Below are 27623 nucleotides of genomic sequence, written 5' to 3' on the forward strand. Positions count from 1 at the left end.
CGCAGCGCCGCGCGAGCGTCATTCATTGCTGAAAACAGAGACAGCGTTTGAAAGACTGTTGATCCGATCAGAGAGAAATGGCAGAAACCGCCCCAGCACCCGCTGCTGCCGCCCCGGCTAAAGCGCCCAAGAAGAAGTCCGCTACTAAAGCCAAGAAAGCAGGTCCAGGCGTCGGCGAGCTCATCGTCAAAGCTGTGTCCGCATCCAAGGAGAGGAGCGGCGTGTCCCTCGCCGCGCTGAAGAAAGCGCTCGCTGCCGGCGGCTACGACGTGGAGAAGAACAACTCTCGCGTCAAGATCGCCATCAAGAGCCTGGTGACTAAAGGCACTCTGGTGCAGGTCAAAGGGACCGGCGCCTCGGGCTCATTCAAGCTCAACAAGCAGCAAGCCGAGACCAAGAAGAAACCAGCCAAGAAAGCGGCTCCTAAAGCGAAGAAGCCCGCGGCCAAGAAACCCGCTGCGGCCAAGAAGCCCAAGAGCGCAGCGGCAAAGAAGCCCGCCGCCAAGAAATCACCCAAGAAGGCCAAGAAACCCGCAGCCAAACCCGCTAAGAAGGCGACGAAGAGCCCCAAGAAGGCAAAGAAGCCGGCAGTCGCTAAGAAAGCAGCCAAGAGTCCTAAAAAGGCAAAGACCGCTAAACCTAAAGCTGCAAAGCCTAAAGCCGCCAAGCCTAAAAAGGCAGCGCCCAAAAAGAAATAAAGTCCAGTGTTTGTTCCTCAACGGCTCTTTTAAGAGCCACCCACTAATTCTGAATAAGTGCAAAAGTCGTTAATATCAATGATTTGTGTTACTTTTGAAAGCGAATAGATGAGATTTGACTTTTGACCTCTTAGACTCATGCAATCTGAACAAACAAGTCAAAACTGTTGGAAAAAAACTAAAAAAAAAACTAATGTAAACCATTATTTATATATTTAAGGAATTTATTGTAAATGGCCAAAAAAAAAAAAAAAACCTTAGGAGGGTTCAGACAGTGATCAGTCGAAATATGTTGTACAACACAGTAGAGAATATACACACAACATATGCTGGAGAATTGTGACAATACAAACAACCCACATCCAACAATATGGACAGTGATAAAACTCCAATATTACAATAGGAACAGTATACTGTACAGTATCAGACGGTCAATGTGCCCAGAATATACAGTGTGTGTGTGTGTGTGTGTGTGTGAGAGAGAGAGAGAGAAAGGTGTGCTGCACATTTGGTAGAAACAGCGTACAATTTATATTTTTGTATTTATTTAAATTTCATACATATAATTTTATATTTCAATGGTTTCATCTTTTCTGTTTTACAGATAATTAATACTTGTTCATAATCCCCGCCAGAAAGGGGGTTGGGCTTTGGAGGGAAGTTCAGTGATTGGTTTGAATCTTTACAGACTCTAAACCAATGGGCGATTGTCACTCTCGTATAAATACAGTGTGTGGAGCCACTCTAATTTCATTCTATTATTTTAGACGGAGGTGTTTGAAGTAACTGAACTGAAAATGAGTGGAAGAGGCAAAACTGGCGGCAAAGCCCGAGCCAAGGCTAAGACTCGCTCCTCCAGGGCGGGATTGCAGTTCCCCGTCGGCCGTGTTCACAGGCTTCTGCGCAAGGGAAACTACGCCGAGCGCGTCGGTGCCGGTGCTCCTGTTTATCTGGCGGCAGTGCTCGAGTACCTCACCGCTGAGATCCTGGAGCTGGCTGGAAACGCCGCTCGGGACAACAAGAAGACCCGCATCATCCCCCGTCACCTGCAGCTGGCGGTGCGCAACGACGAGGAGCTCAACAAACTTCTGGGCCGAGTGACCATCGCTCAGGGCGGCGTTCTGCCCAACATCCAGGCCGTGCTCCTGCCCAAGAAGACCGAGAAACCCGCCAAATCCAAATAAACAGATTGAAGACTGGGTTACTGAAACAACGGCTCTTTTAAGAGCCACCCATTTTATCTGACAATGAGCGCTTTTCTATGTTTGTTTTATAAACACCATAAACTCATGTGGTTGAGAGTGAAAATGAACCATCAAAATGAATGTTTTCTCTACATCGACCTTTACATGTATAATCGTAGTTGTGCGCATGCTTGTTATAAACACATGATCCCCTAACGCGTGTTTGCTACCCAACCCATCTCACCTAATATTAAAATATAGTTGTCTACCAAGCCTTGATTATATGTAATAAAAATTGATTATCTGAAATGAATAAAAAAAATCAATTTGCATATCAGCTTCAGGAAAACATTGGTCATCAATGTTAGTCTGGGTATTTTGCCCTTTATGCTGTTTTACGGGACGGATGGAAACCCTATTGCGTCTCGCTGCAGTGCTTTTACACAGACTGTAACTTGACTTTGTTCTAATCCAAAATCTGCACAACCACTGGGAATTAAGGCGAGTATATTTCAGAACACATAAATACAACAATGTGAGTATAAATACCAGGGAGATTGTGTACACTGTGTTTTATGAGCAAAGTAGTCAATGGAACATAGAAAGCATCTCGAGCGGGAAACCCTCCGCTTGTTTGAAAAGAGGAAACGCGCAGTCATTGGCTGGCACTCATGCGCAGACATCACGTATTAGCCAATCACGAGGCCTGTATCCTCGCGACACTATGAGCTCTTGGCTGTTCAAAGCTTTAAAAGCGGGCGAGAAACACAGAGCGGCATTTCCAGCGCAAGCAGGACAGAGAGAAGAAGACTGCAGCAATGGCAAGAACCAAGCAGACTGCTCGTAAATCCACCGGTGGTAAAGCCCCGAGGAAGCAGCTCGCTACTAAAGCCGCCCGTAAGAGCGCTCCGGCCACCGGCGGCGTAAAGAAGCCTCACCGCTACCGGCCCGGGACCGTGGCTCTGCGGGAGATCCGCCGCTATCAGAAGTCCACCGAGCTGCTGATCCGCAAACTGCCCTTCCAGCGGCTGGTGAGAGAAATCGCTCAGGACTTCAAGACAGATCTGCGCTTCCAGAGCTCCGCTGTCATGGCCCTGCAGGAGTCCAGCGAGGCTTATTTGGTCGGTCTGTTTGAGGACACCAACCTGTGCGCCATCCACGCCAAGAGGGTCACCATCATGCCCAAAGATATTCAGCTGGCTCGCCGCATCCGCGGAGAGCGCGCTTAAACCCGCGTCTGCGTCAACCCACAACGGCTCTTTTAAGAGCCACTTCAGTTTTAACTGAATGAGGGAATTTCTAGTGTAACATCGAAAATAACGAATATTAAACATCAGGGTCCTACGCAGCATCATATATGATTAAATTAATTTCCAGATCTGAATAATCAGGAGAGACCGTATATCGAGCTGCAACACACACACACACACACACACACACACACACACACACACACACACACACACACACACACACACACACACACACACACACACACACACACACACACACACACACACACACACACACACACAGCTCAGGCAGGAAGTAAAGGCGAACCATATATGGCTTAGAGCGGGTCATTATTAAACTGAAAATACATGATCTGATTATTGATATTCATTTTAAACGTTGTAGGTAACTAATGTAACTATTATATTGTTTATTTTTACTGTAGTTTACTATGGGATAACATCTTCATGTTCATTTGTAACAAATACTCAGTTTGGATGTTTGATGCCACATATACATTTTAAAATTCAAAATAAAAAAGTGCAATGTGTACTTATTCCAAAGTGCTCATTCCAAAAGACACTGGTAACACTTTACATTAAGGTTTAATTTTTTAACATTATTCTTTAAAGGGACAGTTCACCCAAAATTAAAAATTCTGTAATAATTCACTCAATTTCAAGTTGTTCTGGCTAAACATGTATGGATTTCTTCCTTCTGTTGAACACAAACAAAAGGCATTTTATAGAATGATAGTTGCCAAACCGTTTCTGGTCCCATTGCCTTTTTTCATGCTATGGAAGTATGTAATGTAATATGTATAAAAATGGTTTTCAGCCAGTTATTTATATCTTCTGCTATAGTGTGTCAGTAGGAAACATCAGTTTGTTTGTTTTTTTAATTTCCAAACATATATATGAACATATAGGGTTATATAGATAAGTATGTGTGTGTGTGTGTGTGTGTATACATATACGTATACGTATATATATATATATATATATATATATATATATATATATATATATATATATATATATATATATATATTTTACACAAAGTAAAAATCATAAAGTTAAAACTGTATCAAACCAAAGTATCCGAGGTCAATATATGCAGGTTCTAAAGCGACAATGTTCATATGACTTGGTTCAAATGTTCTCTGTTTCATGATGCTGGATATTTAGATTTTGTGGAAAGTATATTAGTTAGCTTTCTTCAGTAAAAGTAGCCATAAGCTGCTAATAACAATCGTGAACATTGTCTTAATTTTCTTTTTCAGCATCTTCAGTTATATGTGGTTCATGCTGTTTTTCTTTTTGATAAGAAAAAAAGTTAATACACAAAATTGACTACGATGTATGAGGGGCAGAACAGGTTTCGTCAACCATCCTGCAGAGTTCAGCTCCGACCCCTATCAGACATACCAAAACCTGCTAAAAGTCTTCAGATTTACTGCGAAATTACAAGCAATTGTTGGCAATGTTTGAATAGGACTGGAGCTGAACTCTTCAGGACAGTGAGACACTTCAGCAGTGTAAAAACACAAGACATTTACATGCCTCAATTTTAGGACACTTAGACATGTCATACATGCAGCATATTTTGAATATTACTTTTTTTTTTTTTTTTGCATCACATGAAATACAAATATTAATTACTTTTTTTATATACCGTAATATAAAAACTTATCCTGGGACATACAACTCATGAAACCTATCAAAATATATCAAAAACTCTTTTCAATTTGTTTTACTCAAGTCTAGATTACATAAAAAGTAACATGAAAGGATGTTTTGCTGATCATTTTCCACTTTTGTCTGTTTAAGGGTTAAAATGTATGCGGTCAGTAAAGTTGTTAAGGAGTATCAAACATAATCCTGCATTTTAGCATTGCAGTTTTAATACAGTATTTTTGTCTGTATCTCGTTTTCTAGATTCCCATTACTAAAAAGGTAAAACAGAAGATAAAACAGATGTGCCACTCTATTATTTAACCCAATTAATCCCACTGATAACAATTGTGACCGGGTTGGCGAGCCATTCGTTAGTCTGGTTGTTTGATGAGAAAAAGATTAAATGTAGTTGCAATAAACGCGTCAAGAATCCACACAGAAAGGAACTGTTTTCTTTTGTTCTACTTTCAATACATACATACATATATATATAATGTGATAATGTTGTCTTGCCTTGTAGACTTGTAGAAAATCATTTATCAACCAGTACTACTGTAAAATATATGATATTTGTTAAATACAATTTATGAAACCTGAATTTTAATATGAAACAAAGCTCTAGCTATATTTTGGGGGAGGGGTGTGTGTCATGTGACGCGGCACTGGTTTCTGTCAGGTCCTGTATGCGAATATATAAGGCTTCCTTGTAACGCACAACAGTATCTATTTGTTGACTCTCATTGATCTACTGAAGTAGTCAGAGTGAAACATGTCTGGAAGAGGCAAAGGCGGTAAAGGACTCGGGAAAGGAGGCGCTAAGCGTCATCGTAAAGTTTTGCGCGATAACATCCAGGGAATCACCAAACCCGCCATTCGTCGTCTGGCTCGCCGTGGTGGCGTCAAGCGCATCTCCGGTCTGATCTACGAGGAGACCCGCGGAGTGTTGAAGGTGTTCCTGGAGAACGTGATCCGCGATGCCGTCACCTACACCGAGCACGCCAAGAGAAAGACCGTCACCGCCATGGATGTTGTGTACGCGCTGAAGAGACAGGGACGCACCCTGTACGGCTTCGGTGGATAAACGCCTGAAACCAGGAGAAACCACTCAAACCCAACGGCTCTTTTAAGAGCCACACAATCTGCCATATAAAGAGTCAATGTTTTGGGTACGTCAACCAAAAAAAAAAAACATTGTAAACCGTTTTCCGGGATGAACTAAACAAAATAATTCGTAAATAACTTATAACAGAGACCATCAACTTTTTATTTATTCTTTAAATAACCCAAAATTAAACCATTTGCTTTTGTGTTACACAAATTTAATGAATGCCGTTTTACAAAATTAACAAAAGGCAATTAGAACCAATACAGCACCACAGTAAGCAGAAGCGAAAATGCAAAAACCAAAATATATGTTGTGCAGAAATGGGTTTATTTCTATTATTATTTAAGTTTAAACAGTTGGACAACATAGTAAGTTGCATGATCAATGAAACTATGAAAATGATCCGATGAAAAACTGTTTTTAAAGGTGGTCTGACCATTATTGGTCTCTTTCCTCCCAAACTTCCTCAATGTGTATATAAGGGGTTTTAAGATTACACGACTATGCACAATATTATAACCGTTTATTTTCCTCATACTACTCAATAAAAAGAGCGGGAAACGAAACAAATGAAACTTGGGTCAAGAGTGTAGCTCAAACATGAGACGATGGGCGGAACTATATTTTATCCGCCTGTGATTGGCCCTAGTGATGTTTATGGGTTTGGCCTATGAAAACAGACAATCGGAGAATTCTCGTATGGCTTTGAAAATTAGCATAGGGCAGTGAATAAATACCTCTGTATCACACAGGAGGGAACAGAACTTTGTCAGTTTTCTGATTTGGTATCATCATGCCAGAACCAGCAAAGTCCGCGCCCAAGAAGGGCTCAAAGAAGGCCGTCACCAAGACCGCCGGTAAGGGAGGAAAGAAGCGCAGAAAGTCCAGGAAGGAGAGCTACGCTATCTATGTCTACAAAGTCCTGAAGCAGGTTCACCCTGACACCGGCATCTCCTCCAAGGCGATGGGCATCATGAACTCTTTCGTCAACGACATCTTCGAGCGCATCGCCGGTGAGTCGTCTCGCCTCGCGCACTACAACAAGCGCTCCACCATCACCTCTAGAGAGATCCAGACCGCCGTGCGTCTGCTGCTGCCCGGAGAGCTGGCCAAACACGCCGTGTCCGAGGGCACAAAGGCCGTCACCAAATACACCAGCTCGAAGTGAGGCGTGCCTGACTTCAACTACCCCAAAGGCTCTTTTAAGAGCCACCCATCTTCTCAGATAAAGAGCTTATTTTATTTTTATCTACAGCTCTTGAACCTATGAGAATTTTGATGATTCTTCTAAAACATGGGTGATTCTTAGACTATGGGCACTTATGGACACATGTTCTTTGGTCATGTTTAAAAATGCATATGATTTTGGACAAATTCCTATTTTTTTGTCAAACTAACAAAACCACTTTAAAAACTTTTTACTACCTTTCCATTGTTTTTTTTATTTTTTTCATACTTTTCAACCCCCTTACTGTGTCAATCACTTTCTCCTTGTCGCACACCCAGACTTTTTAACTTCAACAATGTAAATAGTTTAAAAATGACTTCTGTTAAGTATTGAACTATGTACCTGAATTAAGCACTAGTAAAATTATTAAAATACATTATAGTATTTAATGTGAGACACTATCAATTTTACTTTGTATACGAAATATAGCTGTCGCACAGTATTGATGTCATTTGCACCACAACACTAATGCTCCTTTGAAAGGTTTGTGTGAAAGCTTGTTTAGGTGGTTTCTATGGAAATGTTCAGTGACATTAGAGCACATGTTGGACATGGAGGGAATTCAAATTTTCATCAACAACAAATGATGAAAAATCAAGGTAAAAATTGCTTGATCAGTTAATATATTTATTCTACGTCATTTCCAAACATGCTGTACCTTCAAGGGTGTTTTTAAAAAGCTAAATATTTTGCATACATGAAATGCTAAGTATTAATTCAAAGCTAATCAGTGAAGCTATCTTCCATTTTTTCACAAAAAAACTACAGAAATGTAATTTCCACCACACTGCCCTCTGTGGTGGAAATGACATTTATGGTTACAAAGTACAATTGAAATGGATTGCTAGAGTAGATTTGTGTAATACTTTTTTACACTATAATATATTACAGTACGTTTTATATTTATATTATAATATTATTTTTATTTCTAAATTACAATCCGAATGCCGGAAAAGTTGGGATGTTTTTTAAATTTGAATAAAATGAAAACTTAAATACTTCCAAATCACATGAGCCAATATTTTATTCACAATAGAACATAGATAACATAAATGTTTAAACGGAATTTGATACCTGCTTCAGCTCTCAAAATAGTTGGCACGGGGGTAACAAATGGCTGAAAAAGCAAAACATTTTGAAAAAAATTCAGCTGGGAGAACATCTAGCATCTAATTATCAGGTCTGTAACATGATTAGCTATAAAAGGGATGTCTTAGAGAGGCAGAGTCTCTCAGAAGTAAAGATGGGCAGAGTGTGTAAAAAGATTGTGGAACCCATATTTTAAGCCCACCGGCAACTATAGTTGCCACAGTGTATAGTTGTCATTTTCCTTTTATAAGTTTTTTTTTTTTTTTCATTTTAATGAAGTGGTGAAAATCAGTCTGACCCACTCCAAGTCTCCCGATATACTGCACATCCTATCTTACTCGTGCTGTTCACTTTTCATAAATCAACATAGATGAAAAAATAACATTATAATATTTTAACAAATATGAAACTAAATGAGCTTATTTAATGGCTACAACACATATAGTAGGCATACAGACTCTCTATTTGTACAAATTTCTGCACATTCATTTACTGCTTCTGAATTTTGCACACATAAGTTGAAAGGCATTTGTTTGTGCATAGTAAAACATATCTGCAACATTTATCAAGTTCACGGATAATTGTGCGTGCATTTATTAATTATTATCATAATGAATAATGCAACAAGGACAAATCATGTAAACTGCCTTGTTTGTTTATTCAGAATGAAATGGATCGCAAATGGATCCGAATGAAGAAACGTAAAAAAAAAAGAAAAAAAAAAAAAGAACAATGATGAACACAGAAAATGAACAAGAATGAACTTTGGATGAACGTTGGATGGCCTAGGGGGAGTAGGCCTAGTAGGCTACAACTCTAATTTAATTCAACAAGGTTTTAGAATATAGAATAGTTTTTAAACAAAATAAATATTTTTTGAGAGAATTGAGAATTGGGTTGTAGCTTGTTGTCTAGGTTACTGTGATTGTAAATAGTTGTTGTTTGTGTTTTAACAACGTTTAGCTCAAGAATAGGCAAGTTCGAATAGCCTATGTGAATATTGCCAACTTCACTGAACTCCTTGAGTTAAGCACTGACCGCATTTCTTTATATTTGAGTCCAAGTTCAAACACTATGAAACGCTCCATTACCGTACGGAGCTCTGAAACACTGCCAGCGGGACATTACAACAGGAAGTGTCTGTCCGAGGTCAAAACAGGTTTTGCGTGGGAACGCAAATATCTTTGCGAGGGAACGCAAAAGTTTTGCGTGGGAACGCAAAGTTTCTCGGGGGAACGCAAAAGATTTGAAAAAAAGAATAATCTCCCAACCTAAAAAAAATTCCACCACCACGTCCCTTTAGGGGCTCCGTACTGACGGACTGTCCCATATTAGCATATTTCTGCCCTCAGCCATTTGTATACTTTCTGCAAGCTGGTTGCCATGGCAGCACGTGTCTTGTGGTGACACACCCCATAGAAGAGAGGGGTGGGGTGAGCAGTTGCTCATTATCATTTAAAGAGACATGCACCGAAATGGGTCGCTGTGAACAGAGCTGTTTTTGAGGAGTATGTTGCACATGATGTTAACATAATTATAAAGTCTTGCCACCATAGAATAAATATTATTTTAAAAATCACCTGGAGAATCAGTATGCATATCGCCACAGGTTGTAGTTGCTGGAACATGGCCTGCTGATCCATCTTCCACTTGTGATATATGGATGGTTCCAGAAACAAACAAGCATGCCTTCTGAATGTGTTGTAATCGTGTATTTGCAGATTCATAGCTCGGCAAATCTGGAAACATTGCAGAGATGAAATTATGGTGTGTATCGTGATTTTAAAAACAATGTGCATACAATGGGCCTCATTCATGAAACACGAGCAGAACAAATTTTTGTGTGAATCGTTCATAAAGCCGTTCTGACATAAATTTTCAGATTCTCAAAAATGTTTGTATTTTCAAAATGTTAGTTGGTACGACAGAAATTTACACCTGCTCCCTAAATGGTGCATAACACATTTGAACGTTCATGTGTTCTAATTCAGGCAAACTGATGACATTGCATTTTGATGCACTATGTACCATCCTAATATTTCACGAGTTGATTTGCCCTGTGTGGTGTAATTAAGAAAGTTACAAGAGACTGTTTAATGTAGAATGCCTTTATTTTGAAGGTGTGTGTTTTATTTTGTAATTTGGATTTCTTGTGGGTGGGATCATTTCCTGTTGTGCTGCAGTTGCGGTCATGTTGAAGAAGCACATGTTGTAGTTAATGCCATCTCTATCCATCCATCTTTTGTTCGGTCATGGGGTATCGTCAGTGAGTATATTTAATTTAATAACTAAAGACACAATTTAGGAGCAATATATTATTTGATTTGTGTTGAATTTATTCATTTGTTTACTTACCTGTATCTTAATTAAGACATTTTGAAGGTGCAACCTGTAAAGGGGGAAAAATACTTTATTTATTAATTAATGGTAATACATAAAATACTTACCTGTATTTTGTTATGTGTTTGTTATTTCAGTTTTACCTTTTCTTCATTAAAATTACCTGCCAAGTACAACACATCGCCTGTTCATTGGAGGAAAACTTTTTGAAGGAACGAGTTTAGCTTGCTGTTTCATGTCAGATGAGAACAGTATACCCTGTCTTTTCATTTTTTTCAACCTTGGGTAATAGGCAGCTACCCAGCCGTCCAATCACAGTGGAGAAGGGCAGGCCAAATACTACACCGACTAATCAATGACTGAACAACAATGGTGAAGTTAATATCACTGGTTGCTGAATTTTTATATTCAGTAATATTCTTCAAAATGAGATACTAGTAACACATTACTGCCATGGATATTCTGTGTCATAGCAACCAAAGCATCTCAGCTGGGGAAACATTGTGTTTTCAAAGCACTTTCCAGCGCCACCAGGTGGCCGTTTTCAGGAGAGCACCAGGCATTTTTTAGCTGGCTAAAATGCTTTGGTGGACACACGATAATTGAATATGTATTGCTAGATGGCCAATTAGTCTCTTTAGCATTTATGCAATATACTGGAGCCAAACCTGAGAAGGAAGTCCAGAAGATTCCACAGCATTCTTGGACACGTCATTTGCGTAGTTGTAACTCATGGGCAGGATTATGCTAATTATAAATGAGCATGCACTAGGGCTGAATGATTAATCGAAATCAAATTGCAACGTTATGATTAGCTAATCGCAAAAGGCTGCAATGTGGATGCGATATGAAAAGTATGTCCCAGAGAAAAAGCATGACTGTCCTCTTTGTGTGGCCGTCTTACTAAGCAACTGAGTGAGTGCAACTCCGTTATACCCCAAAGAATTAGCTAACCATCTACTGGAGTGTTAATTTCGTTAACGAAATCTATGATGAAAAATGTTTGTTGACGATTTTTTTTTCCATGACTAAAGCTAGGTTTACTCGCCGCGTCCGCACGAGTGCGAAGGTGCGCGCGGCAAAAATTATGTCATTGCAGGTGGGCGGTCGTGCGCGTTGAGTGCGCAAGACCCCATTTCGCTTGAGGTGTGCATGGCAGATTTTGTAACAGCGCGTGAAGATGAGCGACTTCGAGCCGAGCACGAATGTCTCATCACACCGGCACCGGTGATTTATTAAAATGAGCATACAATAGCATAAAAAGCCTTTATTTAATTTAGTTGTTAGTAGTTAGACGAAACAAAAACGAGACAACACCAACGGCATTAAACATGCAATATTCTTGACGAAAGACGAGACTAAATGTAGTTTAGTTTATTATAAAAAAAAAATACCTCGACCAAAATCACAGTTTTTGTAAGGGAGAAAAAAAAGAGTCGACAAAAAAATCATGTTTTTAACAAGCCACTACGGGCATACATGCTTGTGGTTGCCAAATTTCAACTATTTAAATCCCCCAATCAGAGTTTTTTTGTTAAAGTGTAAATTGCAGGTTAACCACCACAACCAATTAATGTCTAAATTAAAGTGCTCAATATGTATATATTAAAAAAAACTGTCTTAAAATGTGTTAAAATAACATTTATTGGGGTTTCTTCAAAGGTAGCATGTTTTTTACAGTTACTGGGTGATGTCGTCATAAGAGGGAGTAGCAACCCATACTCTGCTAGATTCCTACTGTTTGTGGCTTGACTATGGAGAACGACTGGGAGACTGATAACATTAGGGAACAAGCCAAAGTCTTTTCAAAATCTTGCCGTCATGTAGAATAGCAAGGAGGGACAACGACTGAAGACATTATTTACTTGCATGGTGTCAGTAGTCCTAATCAGAGCTGTAGAGATGCACACACTGCACAGGCACAATGGCGCTTTGCCCGCATCTGCTGACAGAACGCGATACTGTCAGTGCTAAAACGCAACTCCGCAATGACACGGAGCTGTCGCGAGATACGCGCCTTTAACTGGATTAAGCCGAGAAAAGCCGTTTTGGACGGACCGAGCTCAAGGCGGATGAGCGCGGCAAGTGTGTTTCTGCGGCGGGGTCCATTAGCGAAAGATGAACAAAAACCACAGAGTGCCGAGCAACCGAACTCTGAACGCCGTGGAGGTGAATTTTGATGTATTCGTACATCCCGCACAAACACAATAGTTAACCATTTTTGCTAGCTAGGTCTCCAATATAACTGCTAGCCTACTTGCCGTTAGACTAACGGGTCGGTAACTCTAGGCTTGGAGTCCCTCTTATGACGTCACGCCCAGCCTAGTGGAAGGCAGGTATAATACCCTTTTCACAAGATGTAAAATAAGTATTTGTATTTGAGTCTGTATGTGAAGTTTTAGCTCAAAATACCCCACAGATATTTTTATATAGCATGTTAAAATTGTCAATTTTTGAGGGTGAGCAAAAAAGCACCGTTTTGTGTCTGTTCCTTTAAATGCAAATGAGCTGCTGATCCCAGCACAGAGGGCGGAGCTTCAACAGCTTGCACTCACACAGACATGCACTGAACATTTAAAAAAACTTTTAGCCTTTTATGTTCAAACCAATGATTCAGACAATGATGGAGAGACTCAAGAAGAAGTGACAACATGTTAGCCTGGCAAGCCAGACCTACATCAAGATGTTAGGTCTGGCAACTCACCATAGACACGGCTCAATCCGAGGGGCGGTATAAATGGCTGTCTTTCAAATTCCCTCTGCACGCAATAGGACAGCGCTTCAACCAACCAGAGCATTTTCCCAACAGCAGAGCTAGTTGATAGATTCAACTTTTGCCATATCTGGCCGGCAAAACTACGAACACATCTTCCTTTTTTTAAGAATGACTTAAGTGCCGTTCTTTGCTCTTTTCTCAAAGAACAACTTAACTCCAAGTCCTCCAGAGTCGCGGCCAAAGCCGATTCGAAAGACTGTTCTCCAGCAGCTGCCATTCTTTGTTTTCAAGTAGCAGGGAACCGTCACAACTCTGTCGTCATTATGTTAAGCCCGCCCCGCCTACTCTATACAAGACGTGATTGGCCTGACCCAATTTAGGTTTTTGCAGCTCGAAAGTCAATGGAGAGTTGCTAGACTACCCTGGCTGCAAAATACATTTTGCTGCTGCTAGGGTGCATCTAGATTTCTAGGCTAACAACATGTAGAAGCAACAGGACATTTCTGAATGGTTAGTTGATGAATTTATGTAGGTTATGTGTAGTTATCTTCTAGTCATTGATTAGCATATTCTGACTTGATAATCTATAAATTGTGTTCAGGGGGCGGGGTTTATGTAAACTTTAGGGTTTGTGATGTCACTAACCCTGGAGGAAGCTTGTGTAGTCCCTACCAGCCGTTTGTAGTAGTCCTTAAAAAGTGATTTATTTAAAAGAATTTTGAGCATTGTAACTTTGGAGATGTTGTTTATGCTCAAACAGCAACATTACACACTAACTAAAGTTAAAAAAGTGAAATCATAATCAACCACCCCTTTAAAACCACTGTAAAAAGTACCAACTTTTCATATTATATTCAGCATTTTGGTATAAAAAACATACAAAACAATGGTGGGCGGTTCTTATCTTTATGTTTAATAAGCACATTGCATTATCTTTGCGAAAAATGTAACCTGCAATTTACACTTGTTTTACAAAATGTTTTCTATCCAGTGTTTTACTTCATCTTTGCAATCTGGCAACCATGTGCACGCACTCACTCTATACTGCTTAAGAATCGCGGATGATCTGAAAACACAGACAAACAAGTAACCTGCAGTTAAGTGAGCTCCATTTGAGATTTGAAATTTTCTGCTCAAATGAAAGTGTTAATCAGTCATCTTTGTTCTTTCACGAGCTGCTTGTGGCTGTTTGCTGCGACTAAATCTGCGATCAAACCTTCTCAGTGATGAACTGCAATAAATCCAAACATGGATCTCGACTGAAAACTTGGTCCATATATCAAACACGCTTGCATGAATTAATATGAAACTCGGTACACATATAGATCTCATCGGGCCGAACAACTTTCCCTCGTCAAGTTTTACATCAGCCCAACAGGAAGTCGGCTATTATCGGTTGTTTGGAAAACACTTGCTGTGGAATTTGATGTCCTCCTCCTAGAGAATTCATCCGATCCCCACCAAACTCGTTGTGCATGAAGTCAAGACATTGAGGATGCTAAATTGCGGACAGATTTTTGATATCTCCAACGGTTTGGCCGTGGCGAGGAAACGAATTTATGGTGAGAAAAGATAAACAGGAAGTGGTATAACTTCTGCATACATTAACTGATCTTGATGAAAATTCAGCAGTGTGTTCGTGGTAAGAGGCCAATCAGATGGATGTAACTATTGTGAGTCAAAGTTATAGCACCACCAACTGGCAGCAGGAAGTGTGTCACTTTCAAAAGGCTTTTGATGAAATACGTATATTGGTCTCATCGAGCTGGACAACTTTCTAATTTACAGTCATTAGCTCCGAGCAACAGGAAGTCAGATATTTTGGTTTGAATGTGGATTTCTTTGCAAAATCAGCCTCTGAATTTTTACCCACTCCTCTTAAGTGGTTTATTTGATTCCCACCAAACTTTTTCAACATGATGAAAATACATTAAAGATTCTAAATTGTGAACGGATATTAAATATTTCAAACGGTTTTGATATAGTGAGGGATTAAAGTAATGTCCAAAAAGGAAACACTAAAAGCCTCATATCTTCTAAAATTGTAATTATACACCATTTATTTCTATATAAAAGTATACAAATATCACAACTTAACCCATTTTATTCTTTTTTTTTTAAATAATTTTATTCTAATTTTATTCTAAGTTTAAAAACAGTATTAGTAAAAAAAATCAAGTCATACATAGGGCTATACTGCCCTCTTGTGTTCAAAATCAGGTAGGCCTATTGTGTCTATATAAAAATATACTAGGTATGTGACAGTGAGAATATTTTACCACCGGGTTAATCGACGTGTGACACCGCTGGGGGCTTTTGAATCGCTAACTTAAAAACGAAAGTAAGTATGTTCGTCCGCACTGACATTGATAATGGTGATAAACTTTGATAAATGAATGCCCGTGCAGCTGTGAGCATTTTAGTTTAATTTTAAAATTAACGCCTTTCGGGGGGCAAATTGCTTAAATTTATTTTACAAAAGCACAATGTTGTGCTTTATTACAAGCGTACACAAATATAAGTTAACACTTTGCAGTTTGAATGATGTCCTCTATGAACAAAATGACAGAGTTTGTTTTTATGTCTCCGTTGTTCAATCGCGCCCACGCCACACACACACACACACATTACAGCATTGCAATCTTGACATCGCAGCCTGTTCATTATAGCCCTAATAAAATATAATAATAAAATAGTCAACCTAACATAAAAAAAATTACACTGCTCTGTTTAAATAGTCAGTAGTACAATTCGTACATTCACAGTAAGCATCGCTCCACTGTGATGTTTCCAAGCACATTTTTGCACGTGTGAAGAGGATGATTTTTTCCGTCGATATTGGAACACGAGTGAACTACAAAGCCTATGATAAAGAATAGTTTGTCTGCCTTTAGTGCCCGGTGCCTTTAGCCTTTTAATTGTGATTGCGGTTGCTGAATAACTGCACTTATGCAGCTCTGCTTTTTGCTGTTGATTTAATAGAAAAACATTAAAGTAATTTGGATTTATTAGATTACTAGGACATTCACCATTTTAATTTGAGAGAGAAGTTTTATTTGCTTTACCAGTAGGCCTATGATAACCTATAATAAATCAGGAAACTAGATGAGGTCAAATAAACCATGTGTATGGGTTGACATTCTCTTGATATGTGCTTATAGGTGAAAGTGCAATAATTCTGATGAATATAGCCTACATTTCTCAAATGACAACAATCATTATGATTATAATTTTGAGCAAAATTATTAATTAACAATTTAACCATTATGCAGCATGACGAAAACTAGACTAAAATGCTCAGACATTTAGTCAACTAAAGCTTGACTAAACAAATACAGGACATGGTTGACAAAATATGACAACAACTAAGAGTACATTTGACTCAGGACTGAGACTAAAAAAAAGAAAAGAAATAAAAAAGTAAAATTTAATTTTACACACAAATTACTCAGAATGTGCTTGCATATTTACGAAAGTTTCATGAATGAGGCCCTATAATAAAAAAAAATAATAAAAAAAACCCTTATCCATTTTATTGAATGATCCACCAGTGAAGTAAACAGCCGCTGACATTTGCAGGTTTCCGACTGGGGTGCTTCCTCTCACAGGCTGGCTCTGCCATTTTTTAGTATATTGACAGTGGTTGCCAGGGCCTGAAATTAACACCCGACCACACGCCAAATGCGGGTGAATTCTGCAATTGGCGGGTAACACTGTCAATCTACCTGCCACATTGGCAGGCAGCCAATGAGAATCGACCCTTCGGGGGAGTTTGATTGACAGGCGATCTGGCCAATCATAATCCGCCGAATCCGCCTTTTTTTGTCCGACAAAGCAGTCAGGAGAGTTCAACGTTGGAGGATTTGAACTTGAAAAAACGGAGTGTACTGAGTAAGCCTACTGACATCTTTCCGCAGTTAAAACTACATTCCTTCTTATGTTCATTCATGTTTATTTGATGCTATAAATTAACTAGAAGGAAGAGATGATCGGTTCACGAGCAGCTTTTAACTGAGGCACCACAGCGATCTGTCAAGAAGACACATTACAGAGCCACAAAACGGTATTGTCTAAATTTCTTTAAAAATTACCAAATTTGAACGTTGAGACTTTGTTTAATATCAAAAGTAACCAGGACTGTCTTGTCTGTCAGCGTGTTGTCAGTGTCTCTGCTGCGCGATGTGTTTTTCATTGCGTGAGATCATGGTTTGAGCGCGGTGTAGCTTGTCGGACATAGCAACAGTAACTAAAGGGGCCGGGGTCTTTGCGTTTTTTTTTTTTTTTTTTTCAACTGTTGTTCTTTGACATTTAAACGAAGTCAGCCATTTCGTTGGATTTTAGCTAAAAATGTGGCGGCACATTACTGGAGTAAAGAAAGCATCTGTGAAAGCAGCGCAGTTTGAGTTTTTCGGAACGTATATGTCAGGGTTCACCAATCTCGGTCCTGGAGGGCCGCTGTCCTGCAGAGTTTAGCTCCAACCAGCTCCAACACACCTGTTTGAATGTTTCTAGTATGCCTAGTGAGACCTTGATTAGCTGGTTCAGGTGTGTTTAATTGGGGTTGGAGCTAAACTCTGCAGGACGGCGGCCCTCCAGGACCGAGATTGGTGAACCCTGGTATATGTGATTGGAGAGAAAGATGAGGCCCTTCTCTGACTACGTTTGAATGTGTGAGTTAAGTATTAAACTGTTGGTGAGATGAGATGAGATAATGCAACGCTGACATAGGCTACAGTACAATGACAGTTGCACAGATGTTGGGAGTTGGGAACCGGTGAGAAAATGTCCGGTAGCCTACCCGGTAACTTTACCAGTAATAACAATACGCTGTAACTAACAGCTGCCCAGCCATCAACACAGCCGTGTGTGATTTGTTTACATACGAGCTGCACTAGGTCTATATCTGTATTCTAAGAGTTATTATTACTTGTATGGATCTCATTAATAACTTGACAGCACTTAAATGTGTATTCTTACACGTTAAAGAACAAATGTTTGTGCAACCTTTTTTGGTTTTTCCACCTTTTATGAGGCAAAAAAAAAAAAAAAAAAAAAAAAGGATGGTAAAAAGTCACTGTGGCGGGTGGATTTTTAAAACCACCTGCCACAATGGCTGGTGGTCAAAAAAGTTAACTTCAGGCCCTGGTGGTCGCAGACCTGACTGAATGACACAAATGTCCCGAGCCGACGTTGCTGGACATCGCAGTTATTCTTGCACACAGGACATGTTTCGAAAAGCTCTCTGAGAGAGCTTTCAAAAACAATGTACTTTGCATCTGTGTAATCACAAGAGACCTCCATCCCACTAAAAGTAAGGACAAAGCATAGAGTATCACTGATAAATTCAAAACAAACGGAATGAATAAAAATGTACATTTGCACAACATTACCTAATTTCAGAAGGCTCTGCAACAGAGTCAGGCTCATACAGTGAGGAAAATAAGTATTTGAACACCCTGCTATTTTGCAAGTTCTCCCACTTGGAAATCATGGAGGGGTCTGAAATTGTCATCGTAGGTGCATGTCCACTGTGAGAGACATAATCTAAAAAAAAAAGAACCAGACATCACAATATATGATTTTTTAACTATTTCTTTGTATGATACAGCTGCAAATAAGTATTTGAACACCTGTCTATCAGCTAGAATTCTGACCCTCAAAGACCTGTTAGTCTGCCTTTAAAATGTCCACCTCCACTCCATTTATTATCCTAAATTAGATGCACCTGTTTGAGGTCGTTAGCTGCATAAAGACACCTGTCCACCCCATACAATAAGAATAAGAATCCAACTACTAACATGGCCAAGACCAAAGAGCTGTCCAAAGACACTAGAGACAAAATTGTACACCTCCACAAGGCTGGAAAGGGCTACGGGGAAATTGCCAAGCAGCTTGGTGAAAAAAGGTCCACTGTTGGATCATTAGAATCATTAGAAAATGGAAGAAGCTAAAAATGACTGTCAATCTCCCTCGGACTGGGGCTCCATGCAAGATCTCACCTCGTGGGGTCTCAATGATCCTAAGAAATCAGCCCAGAACTACACGGGAGGAGCTGGTCAATGACCTGAAAAGAGCTGGGACCACCGTTTCCAAGGTTACTGTTGGTAATACACTAAGACGTCATGGTTTGAAATCATGCATGGCACGGAAGGTTCCCCTGCTTAAACCAGCACACGTCAAGGCCCGTCTTAAGTTTGCCAATGACCATTTGGATGATCCAGAGGAGTCATGGGAGAAAGTCATGTGGTCAGATGAGACCAAAATAGAACTTTTTGGTCATAATTCCACTAAACGTGTTTGGAGGAAGAAGAATGATGAGTACCATCCCAAGAACACCATCCCTACTGTGAAGCATGGGGGTGGTAGCATCATGCTTTGGGGGTGTTTTTCTGCACATGGGACAGGGCGACTGCACTGTATTAAGGAGAGGATGACCGGGGCCATGTATTGTGAGATTTTGGGGAACAACCTCCTTCCCTCAGTTAGAGCATTGAAGATGGGTCGAGGCTGGGTCTTCCAACATGACAATGACCCGAAGCACACAGCCAGGATAACCAAGGAGTGGCTCTGTAAGAAGCATATCAAGGTTCTGGCGTGGCCTAGCCAGTCTCCAGACCTAAACCCAATAGAGAATCTTTGGAGGGAGCTCAAACTCTGTGTTTCTCAGCGACAGCCCAGAAACCTGACTGATCTAGAGAAGATCTGTGTGGAGGAGTGGGCCAAAATCCCTCCTGCAGTGTGTGCAAACCTGGTGAAAAACTACAGGAAACGTTTGACCTCTGTAATTGCAAACAAAGGCTACTGTACCAAATATTAACATTGATTTTCTCAGGTGTTCAAATACTTATTTGCAGCTGTATCATACAAATAAATAGTTAAAAAATCATACATTGTGATTTCTGGATTTTTTTTTTTAGATTATGTCTCTCACAGTGGACATGCACCTACGATGACAATTTCAGACCCCTCCATGATTTCTAAGTGGGAGAACTTGCAAAATAGCAGGGTGTTCAAATACTTATTTTCCTCACTGTATGTGGAATCATGAGGTTGTGAAATTTCTGAAAGATTTCCTTCATCCTCATCCATCAATTCCATACTTTTGGCAGGTGTTGCACCGAGTCCAGATGTGGACGCCTTTATTGGTTTAGATGACAGATGCCTACATGTTTCAACTTGTGTGGTCTCAGTACGAACACCTGTATGGAAAACTGTTGCCTGCACACCGGACAGAGGAAAATAAATTTGTATTCTTTGATTTAAGTAACCCTTACTCTATAAAACACTACCTTTACCTCCAATAATATTTTAAAGGCACTAAGAACAATTTCACATATTACATACATACCTCTGCGCCGTGCATGTCCTGTCTGTTTAGTGAAGGAGAACTGTGTGTTTTGAGATTGGGCAAAGGTGCAGTGAGTGCCTACAGATGTCTTTAGTGGGTAAGCTTGCACTTCAGCAAACACAGGATGTCTAAGTTGTGTTTGATATTCCCTGCACTTGATTGAAGGCATGTCCTGGCTGATAGGAACATGTGTAGATGTGCTCTAGAAATAAATAAATACAACAATGAGTTAATCTGTGGTAACAGGACTTTCACAATAATCATCTTGCTAGACTGCAATCAAACAGATATTCCATGCAAAACATGGATCTAAACAATACTGATGTTTAATATAAAATGATTCATTAATTTCAGCATATTTTCCCACTCTGTGCATTATTGGTTCACAATGGTAATACGGCAATGCAACACTTTGATTCTACGTAATCAATATCGTGCATTTCTGCCATACAACACTCTACTGTTACCATGGCTATTTAACTGGATAGTTTTCTAGAGGTGAACAACAGGTGAAGTGTGTGAGAGATGGTCAGAGCAAACCACGCTGTGTGTGTGAGTTGTTTTATTTAGAATAACGTTAAACAAATGGACACGTATGGTGGTCAGCTAAACAAATGTATTTAAACACACACAATACATCATCGCATTTTCCATGGATAACGTTTGATACACTATGCGTTCGTGTTGTTAACATTATATGCACTTAAGCACCGATTGCCAACCAAACACAGCCATTTGATTCAGTTTTTCTCACCGCCTGCGGTTCAGACTCTTGACCGGGATCTTGTAACGTTATCGCCGGAACCGCTCCACCTTTCAGTTCTCTTACGAGAGGTTCTCTCGTACTGTGTAATATCTTACGCTATGGGGAAATCTCTTTTCCGCGAGATAATGAAGCCAGAAATTATCCTTAATTTTGGAATAATGTAAAACACGTTGCAGCAGCATGCAGACATAGGCAAGACGGCTCGCGCGCCTATTGGCTGCCCTGCGGCAACTGCAGCAGCCTATCGAGAGGCCCCGTGGTGACGCCAGAACCAATGGGTGCGCTTCGCGCCCACTGCGTCACGTCCCGCCGAAACGGGCGTGGTCTGGGCCTATAAATATAGCTCGAACAGGCTGGTAATCTGATATTTCATCTCTTCAGCGGAGCTCACGCATCGCTGGGTCCTGAGAGAAGAAGCCGCGCCGTCAGAAAAAGCCTTTCAGTGGGACGAGCCTTGCATCTGAAGCCGCTGGCCGCGCCGCCTTCAGCCTCCGTTCCTGCTGCGCTATCCGGCGCACTATATCCTTTAACTGCTAGTGTGTGTTCGCCGCCGCGACTCACACTCTCTCTCTCTAAAAGAGCTGAGCGTCTTTTGCCTCGTATCCTCTGTGGCTCGTGCCGAGCCCCACTCAGCGACGGGGACCGCCATGTCATCTGCGTTTCCTGCCTGGGTGAGGATCATGCAGCTCTCGCGCTCGCTGACGGCGGATGCCCTCACTGCGAGCTATTGCCTATGGTGACTCTGAGGACTCGCCTGGCATTCTTCACCGAGACTGCACCTCCACCCGCTGCGGTGCCGCGCCGTAAAAAGCACTGTGGCACTCAGCGGGTCCCGGAACCTCCTCCCACGATCGAAGCTTGCCGTTTCGCCCGCCAGCTTTGCCGCCTGTTTCACCTGAGTCTCTCACTCCCGGACAGCGGCCGCCATCTGCCGCCGCTTCTGTTTTGGATGACGGCGAAGAAGTGGCATCTGTAGAGGAGGACAGCTGCTCTATCCTGGCGTCGGGGCAGTGAGGATTGGTCGAGCTCTGTGGATCTCGCCCCCTCTGCTCGCGAGCCTTCCGGGAAAAGGGCTAGCATCGAAGCAGAGCTGACGTGTCTGCTCACGCAGGCCGTGGAGAACCTCGGCCTCGAGTGGTCGACGCCCGCGGAGCCTGCGCACAACCGGCTGGATGGTCTCTTTCTGCAAAGAGACTGCGCTTTGCGGCCTTCAAGACCCACGCCGTTTCTTCCTGAGCTTCATGAAGAACTCGCAAAGTCTTGGAGCGCCCCCTTCTCAGCCAGGTTACGTACCTCTGCTTCAGCAGCATTCTCCGTGTTGGACGGTGCTAAAGACAGAGGCTACCATTCTCTTCCTCTGGTGGAAAAAGCTGTAGCGGGCCATCTTTGCCCGCCCTCTGCTGGACGGAGCGCTAAGACCGCGCTACCATCCAAAGCTTGCCGGACGACTTCAGCCATGCACAGTCGCGCTTACACCGCCGCTGGACAGGCTGCATCGGCGTTGCACACATTGGCCACCCTGCAGATCTTCCAGGCCGACCTTCTCCGCAAACTGGATGAAGAAGGACCGGAAGCTATCAGCTTGCCGGATTTAAGGAGCGCTACGGATCGTCCGTCAAGGATTTCGCTGACAGATTCGCCGAGGTGCAGAAAATGTCACAGGCCATGAAACATTTTCTGCCAAAGCGCTCCAGCTCCGCAACAGGCCGCTCTAAACAGCCGTCTGCTCGAAGCTCCCAGCCGTAGCCCCTGCCCGCCGCCGCCTCACAGCGTCCCCCTTAAGAGAGTCGAGCGCGGGCAGGCTGCCTGCTGTGATCAGCGCGGCCCCCGCCTCGAACGCTGCAAGCACGGCGTCTATGTTACAGCATACCGAAGCTCTCCGGCCGCCACTATGTCACGGCCAGAGCCCAGATCTCATTCAACCCTTAGCTATTCATGCAAATGCGTGAGCAAAGCTTCCCGGGGTATCAGAATGGGTGCTGAACATTATAAGAAGAGGCTATTCGCTACAGTTCGCTCGACGCCCCCGCCGTTGCGCGGCGCGAATCGAAACTACGGTGGAAAAGGAGGTAGCACATCTACTTCGTACCGAAATTGCGAAACTGTTGAGCAAAGGGGCCATAGAGCCTTTATCTCAAGCTCAGAGCGAAGGTGATCTGTACAGCAGATATTTTCTGGTACCCAAAAAAGACGGGGGTCTCAGACCCATACTGGATCTAAGACAGCTGAACAAAGCGCTTTCGAAACGCCGGCTCACGACCAGGAAAATCCTCACGCAAATTCGCCCAGGGGACTGGTTTGTGTCAATAGATCTGAAGGACGCGTATTTCCAAATACAAATAGCGTCACGTCACAGGCGATTTTTGAGATTCGCCTTCGAGGGCCAGGCATATCAATACACAGTCCTACCGTTTGGCCTGTCTCTAGCACCCTGTACATTCACGATGTGTATGGACGCGGCGCTCGCACCCCTGAAACTTTGGGGGATGCGAGTTTTGAACTACTTGGACAATTAGCTGGTTCTAGCTCAGTCACACTCAGAGCTCATAGAACACAGGACCATATTACTCGAACATCTCGAGAATCTGGGTCTCAAAGTCAATTGGGCGAAAAGTTCACAGTTCACTTTCAAAGGATGCTGGGTCTCATGGCCTCAGCGTCATCGGTACTCCAGTTGGGTCTGCTTCGCATACGCCCACTGCAGTTCTGGCTGAAAGCGCGAGTACCGCGCAGAGCGTGGACCACCGGTCTTTTTCGCCTCAAGGTCGATCAGAAATGCGTTTCAGCTCTGAAACCTTGGAGAGCGATCGACTGGTACCAGTCAGGTGTAAGCCTGGGGACTTCCTCGAGTGTGAAGGTGGTGTCTACGGACGCCTCCACCTCGGGATTGGGAGCACTGCTCGAGGGCAGACCGTTCTTCGGCCAGTGGTCAGAACGGGAAAAGCTTCTACACATAAACTGCTTGGAAATGATGGCAGTCGACAACACGCTGAGGCGTTTTCGTCCCCAGATAAAAGGACACCACGTCTTGGTCCGTTTGGACAACGTGTCAGTGGTGGCCTATATAAATCGCCAAGGAGGTATCAGGACCCGAAACCTTTACAGGCTGACGGAGCGCCTCTTGGTCTGGGCTCAGCACAATCTGCGCTCATTGAGAGCAGCGCACGTGCCTGGCCACCTGAATGTGGGACCAGACAGACTGTCCAGGAACAATGTTCCAGCAGGAGAATGGTCTCTACACCCGCAGACAGTCCAGTTGCTATGAGAGACATTCGGCAGAGCGGAAGTAGACCTGTTTGCGTCTCAGGAAAACGCTCACTGTCCGGAGTTTTTCTCCAAGAGCAGGGATGCGCTGGCCCATGTCTGGCCCCGCTGCCTGCTCTATGCTTTTCCCCCCGTCACGCTCCTACCTCAGGTATTAGAGCAGATCAGGGAAAGCGGATGCTCAGTGCTGCTAGTGGCTCCATTCTGGAAGAACCAGGCTTGGTTCCCGGTTCTGATGCAGCTGACAAGCACTGCCCCATGGCCGACACCAGTGAGGAGGGACCTCCTCTCTCAGGCCAAGGGCTCGATCTGGCATCCTCGCCCTGAGCTTTGGTCCCTACATGCATGGGTCATCAACGGGTACCCGCTAACCTCCCGGCGGGAGTGTTAAACACGATCATGCAGGCTAGGGCCCCCTCTACGAGACGGCTCTATTCCTCAAAATGGTCTGTGTTCTCTAGCTGGTGCACAGCCCGTGGCTTATCACCCCCAGATTGTGGGGTGGCGGAGGTTCTCTCCTTCCTGCAAGAGCTACTGGATAAGGGCAGAACCCCATCCACGCTCAAGGTTTACGTGGCGGCCATAGCAGCGTTTACTAAACCGGCGCTTGGCCAGTCACTTGGAAGGAGCGATCTGGTCATTCGCTTCCTTAGGGGAGCTAAGAGGTTAAATCCTCCCAGACCTCCCTCAGTCCCCATGTTGGACCTTTCTACGGTCCTGGAAGCCATGAAAGGTGCCCCATTCGAGCCTATCCAAATGATAGACATTAAACACTTGTCTCTCAAGACAGTGTTTCTTCTGGCTCTCGCTTCTGTGAAGCGCATAGGGGACTTGCAAGCGCTCTCTGTGAGCGCGACATGTATGGAGTTTGGGCCAAATGACTCGAAGGTCATACTCAAACCAAGGCACGGGTACGTTCCTAAATCCCTCAACACACCGTTTAGGGCTCAGGTGATTTCCCTGTCGGCCCTGCCGGTCTCTAATGAGGAGAAGGACGCAAGCTTCCTTTGCCCGGTCAGGGCATTAAGGGCTTATGTGTCTCGCTCGTCTGTCTTCAGACAGACAGAGCAGCTCTTTGTCTCGTTCTACGGACGCTCTAAGGGACTAGCCGTGTCGAAACAGAGCCTATCCAGATGGATAGTTGATGCTATAGCGCTGGCTTACACTTCTAAGGGCCTGCAGTGCCCGTTAGGTGTCAGAGCGCATTCCACAAGAGGCATGGCCTCGTCGTGGGCTTGGTCTAGTGGGGTTGCCTTGCAAGATATCTGTATGGCGGCAGGCTGGGCCTCCCCGTCTACATTTATAAGGTTTTATAACCTGTTTTATAACCCGATCGCTGATCGATCATGCAACTCTATGGGCAGTGTGTAAGACCCATAATATTCATCAGACCAGGCCGAGTTTTCGCCCTGGCTGTGTGGAACACTATCAATATAATTGCTCCTTATAGTATGCTGTTTATTACAGGAATGATGCTATTCTAGCCTCTCTTCCTGGACTCTATGCGAGTCCCTGATGATTCATGTAATTTATGAGCCCAGGGCACCTGCCCTTGGGACTTGGTATTGGATCTCAGCATGCACAGCGTTTTACACTGTGTTCCCCATAGCGTAAGATATTACGCAGTACGAGAGAACCTCTCGTAAGAGAACGTACTCGGTTACTAACGTAACCTCTGTTCTCTCTAGAGGGGGAACGAGTACTGCGTATCTTGCCATGCCTGCAACACGCTCTGGTTCGCTTTGGCGATGAAAAACCAGATTACCAGCCTGTTCGAGCTATATTTATAGGCCCAGACCACGCCCGTTTCGGCGGGACGTGACGCCACCACGGGGCCTCTCGATAGGCTGCTGCAGTTGCTGCAGGGCAGCCAATAGGCGCCATCTTGCCTATGTCTGCATGCTGCTGCAACTCGTTTTATATTATTCCGAAATTAAGGATAATTTCTGGCTTCAGTATCTCACGGAAAAGAGATTTCCCCATAGCGTAAGATATTACGCAGTACTCGTTCCCTCTCTAGAGAGAACAGAGGTTACATTAGTAACCGAGTACGTTTTAATCGATCTGCGAATCCAGCGAACACACTTGCACAACTCCGTTGTTGCCCAGGAAAAACAATCTGCATCCACTGTTCCCTTAACACTGGGTTCTTTGGGAAACTGAACAAGGTTATCTTTCCCTCACAACCAAAAAAGCACTTCTTTGGTGACATTGTTGATTTCGTGGTCTAATAGCAAAATGACAAATCTTTCTCAAGCAAGTCCTGTGCAGCGTTGCGCCTTCAGTAACCCGACCGAAGCACGTTGATGGACGTTGCTCTTGTTCTAGCTCTGGTTGATGACGTATGTGTGTGTGTGTGTGTGTGTGTGTGTGTGTGTGTGTGTGTGTGTTTCCGGAAGAAGTGCCCATACAAGGAATCCCGCCCTTCATGACGTCATACAAGGCCATACTTGAAAGAAACTTTCAGAAATACTCGATCACACATTGTTGAAACTTTGGCCATTTTTAGCATGAGCATCCAACTCTTTAACAGTGTAAAGAAGTCAGAATGCATGAAATAGCATTAAACATTCCTTAACCTTTAATTAACCCTTTCACGCGTAGTGGTCACTACAGTGGACAGCTATTAAAAAAGCATTTTCTTGAATTTGCACGGGTTTTTATGGCAAAGTTGCACATCAGCCTCTTCATTGGACCCTGGTGCATCATCCTATAAATTGCAACCAAGTGGCTAGCCTTTGTGTTTTGATTTTTCCCCCTCCAAATCAAGATGGCCAAGGGTCAGTCAGGCATGCCAAGTTGCTCCGGAATATCCACCCATTCCTTCTATCCTAGGAGACTCTTGTAGGTAAAAAAAAAAATATTGCAGCATCAAGCAATGTCTAATGAGTCATATCACAGTAACATTTTCCAAGTTTTGATTTTAGATTGAGAGAAAACTCTGATTAATCACATGTGCACTGTAGTGGACGTCAT

General features: G+C 42.7%; 5 protein-coding genes across 5 annotated transcripts; all 5 read left to right on the forward strand.

The window, feature by feature from the left end:
• The first annotated feature begins 41 nt into the window (after positions 1–41).
• Positions 42–964, forward strand: LOC311070656 (histone H1-like). The gene has a single exon (XM_084094660.1). The coding sequence runs from the start codon at positions 78–80 to the stop codon at positions 696–698; it is 621 nt and encodes a 206-aa protein (XP_083950786.1). The 5' UTR covers positions 42–77; the 3' UTR covers positions 699–964.
• A 508-nt stretch (positions 965–1472) lies between these two features.
• On the forward strand, positions 1473–2182 carry LOC311071116 (histone H2A-like). Its single transcript, XM_084095346.1, has one exon. The coding sequence runs from the start codon at positions 1496–1498 to the stop codon at positions 1880–1882; it is 387 nt and encodes a 128-aa protein (XP_083951472.1). The 5' UTR covers positions 1473–1495; the 3' UTR covers positions 1883–2182.
• Positions 2183–2682: 500 nt separating this feature from the next.
• LOC311071131 (histone H3.2-like) lies at positions 2683–3213 on the forward strand. Its single transcript, XM_084095353.1, has one exon. It carries the CDS (start codon positions 2701–2703, stop codon positions 3109–3111), a length of 411 nt encoding a protein of 136 aa, XP_083951479.1. The 5' UTR covers positions 2683–2700; the 3' UTR covers positions 3112–3213.
• Positions 3214–5543: 2330 nt separating this feature from the next.
• Positions 5544–5872, forward strand: LOC311070688 (histone H4; the record flags this gene model as incomplete). Its single annotated transcript, XM_084094695.1, has 1 exon — positions 5544–5872. Exon 1 carries the CDS (start codon positions 5561–5563, stop codon positions 5870–5872), a length of 312 nt encoding a protein of 103 aa, XP_083950821.1. The 5' UTR covers positions 5544–5560.
• Positions 5873–6689: 817 nt separating this feature from the next.
• Positions 6690–7315, forward strand: LOC311070677 (histone H2B; the record flags this gene model as incomplete). Its single annotated transcript, XM_084094684.1, has 1 exon — positions 6690–7315. One exon carries the CDS (start codon positions 6690–6692, stop codon positions 7062–7064), a length of 375 nt encoding a protein of 124 aa, XP_083950810.1. The 3' UTR covers positions 7065–7315.
• Positions 7316–27623: the final 20308 nt, after the last annotated feature.

This window comes from Abramis brama (genome assembly GCF_963993115.1).
Source record: "Abramis brama genome assembly, chromosome: 20".
In the NCBI taxonomy this organism is placed as follows: Eukaryota; Metazoa; Chordata; class Actinopteri; order Cypriniformes; family Leuciscidae; genus Abramis; species Abramis brama.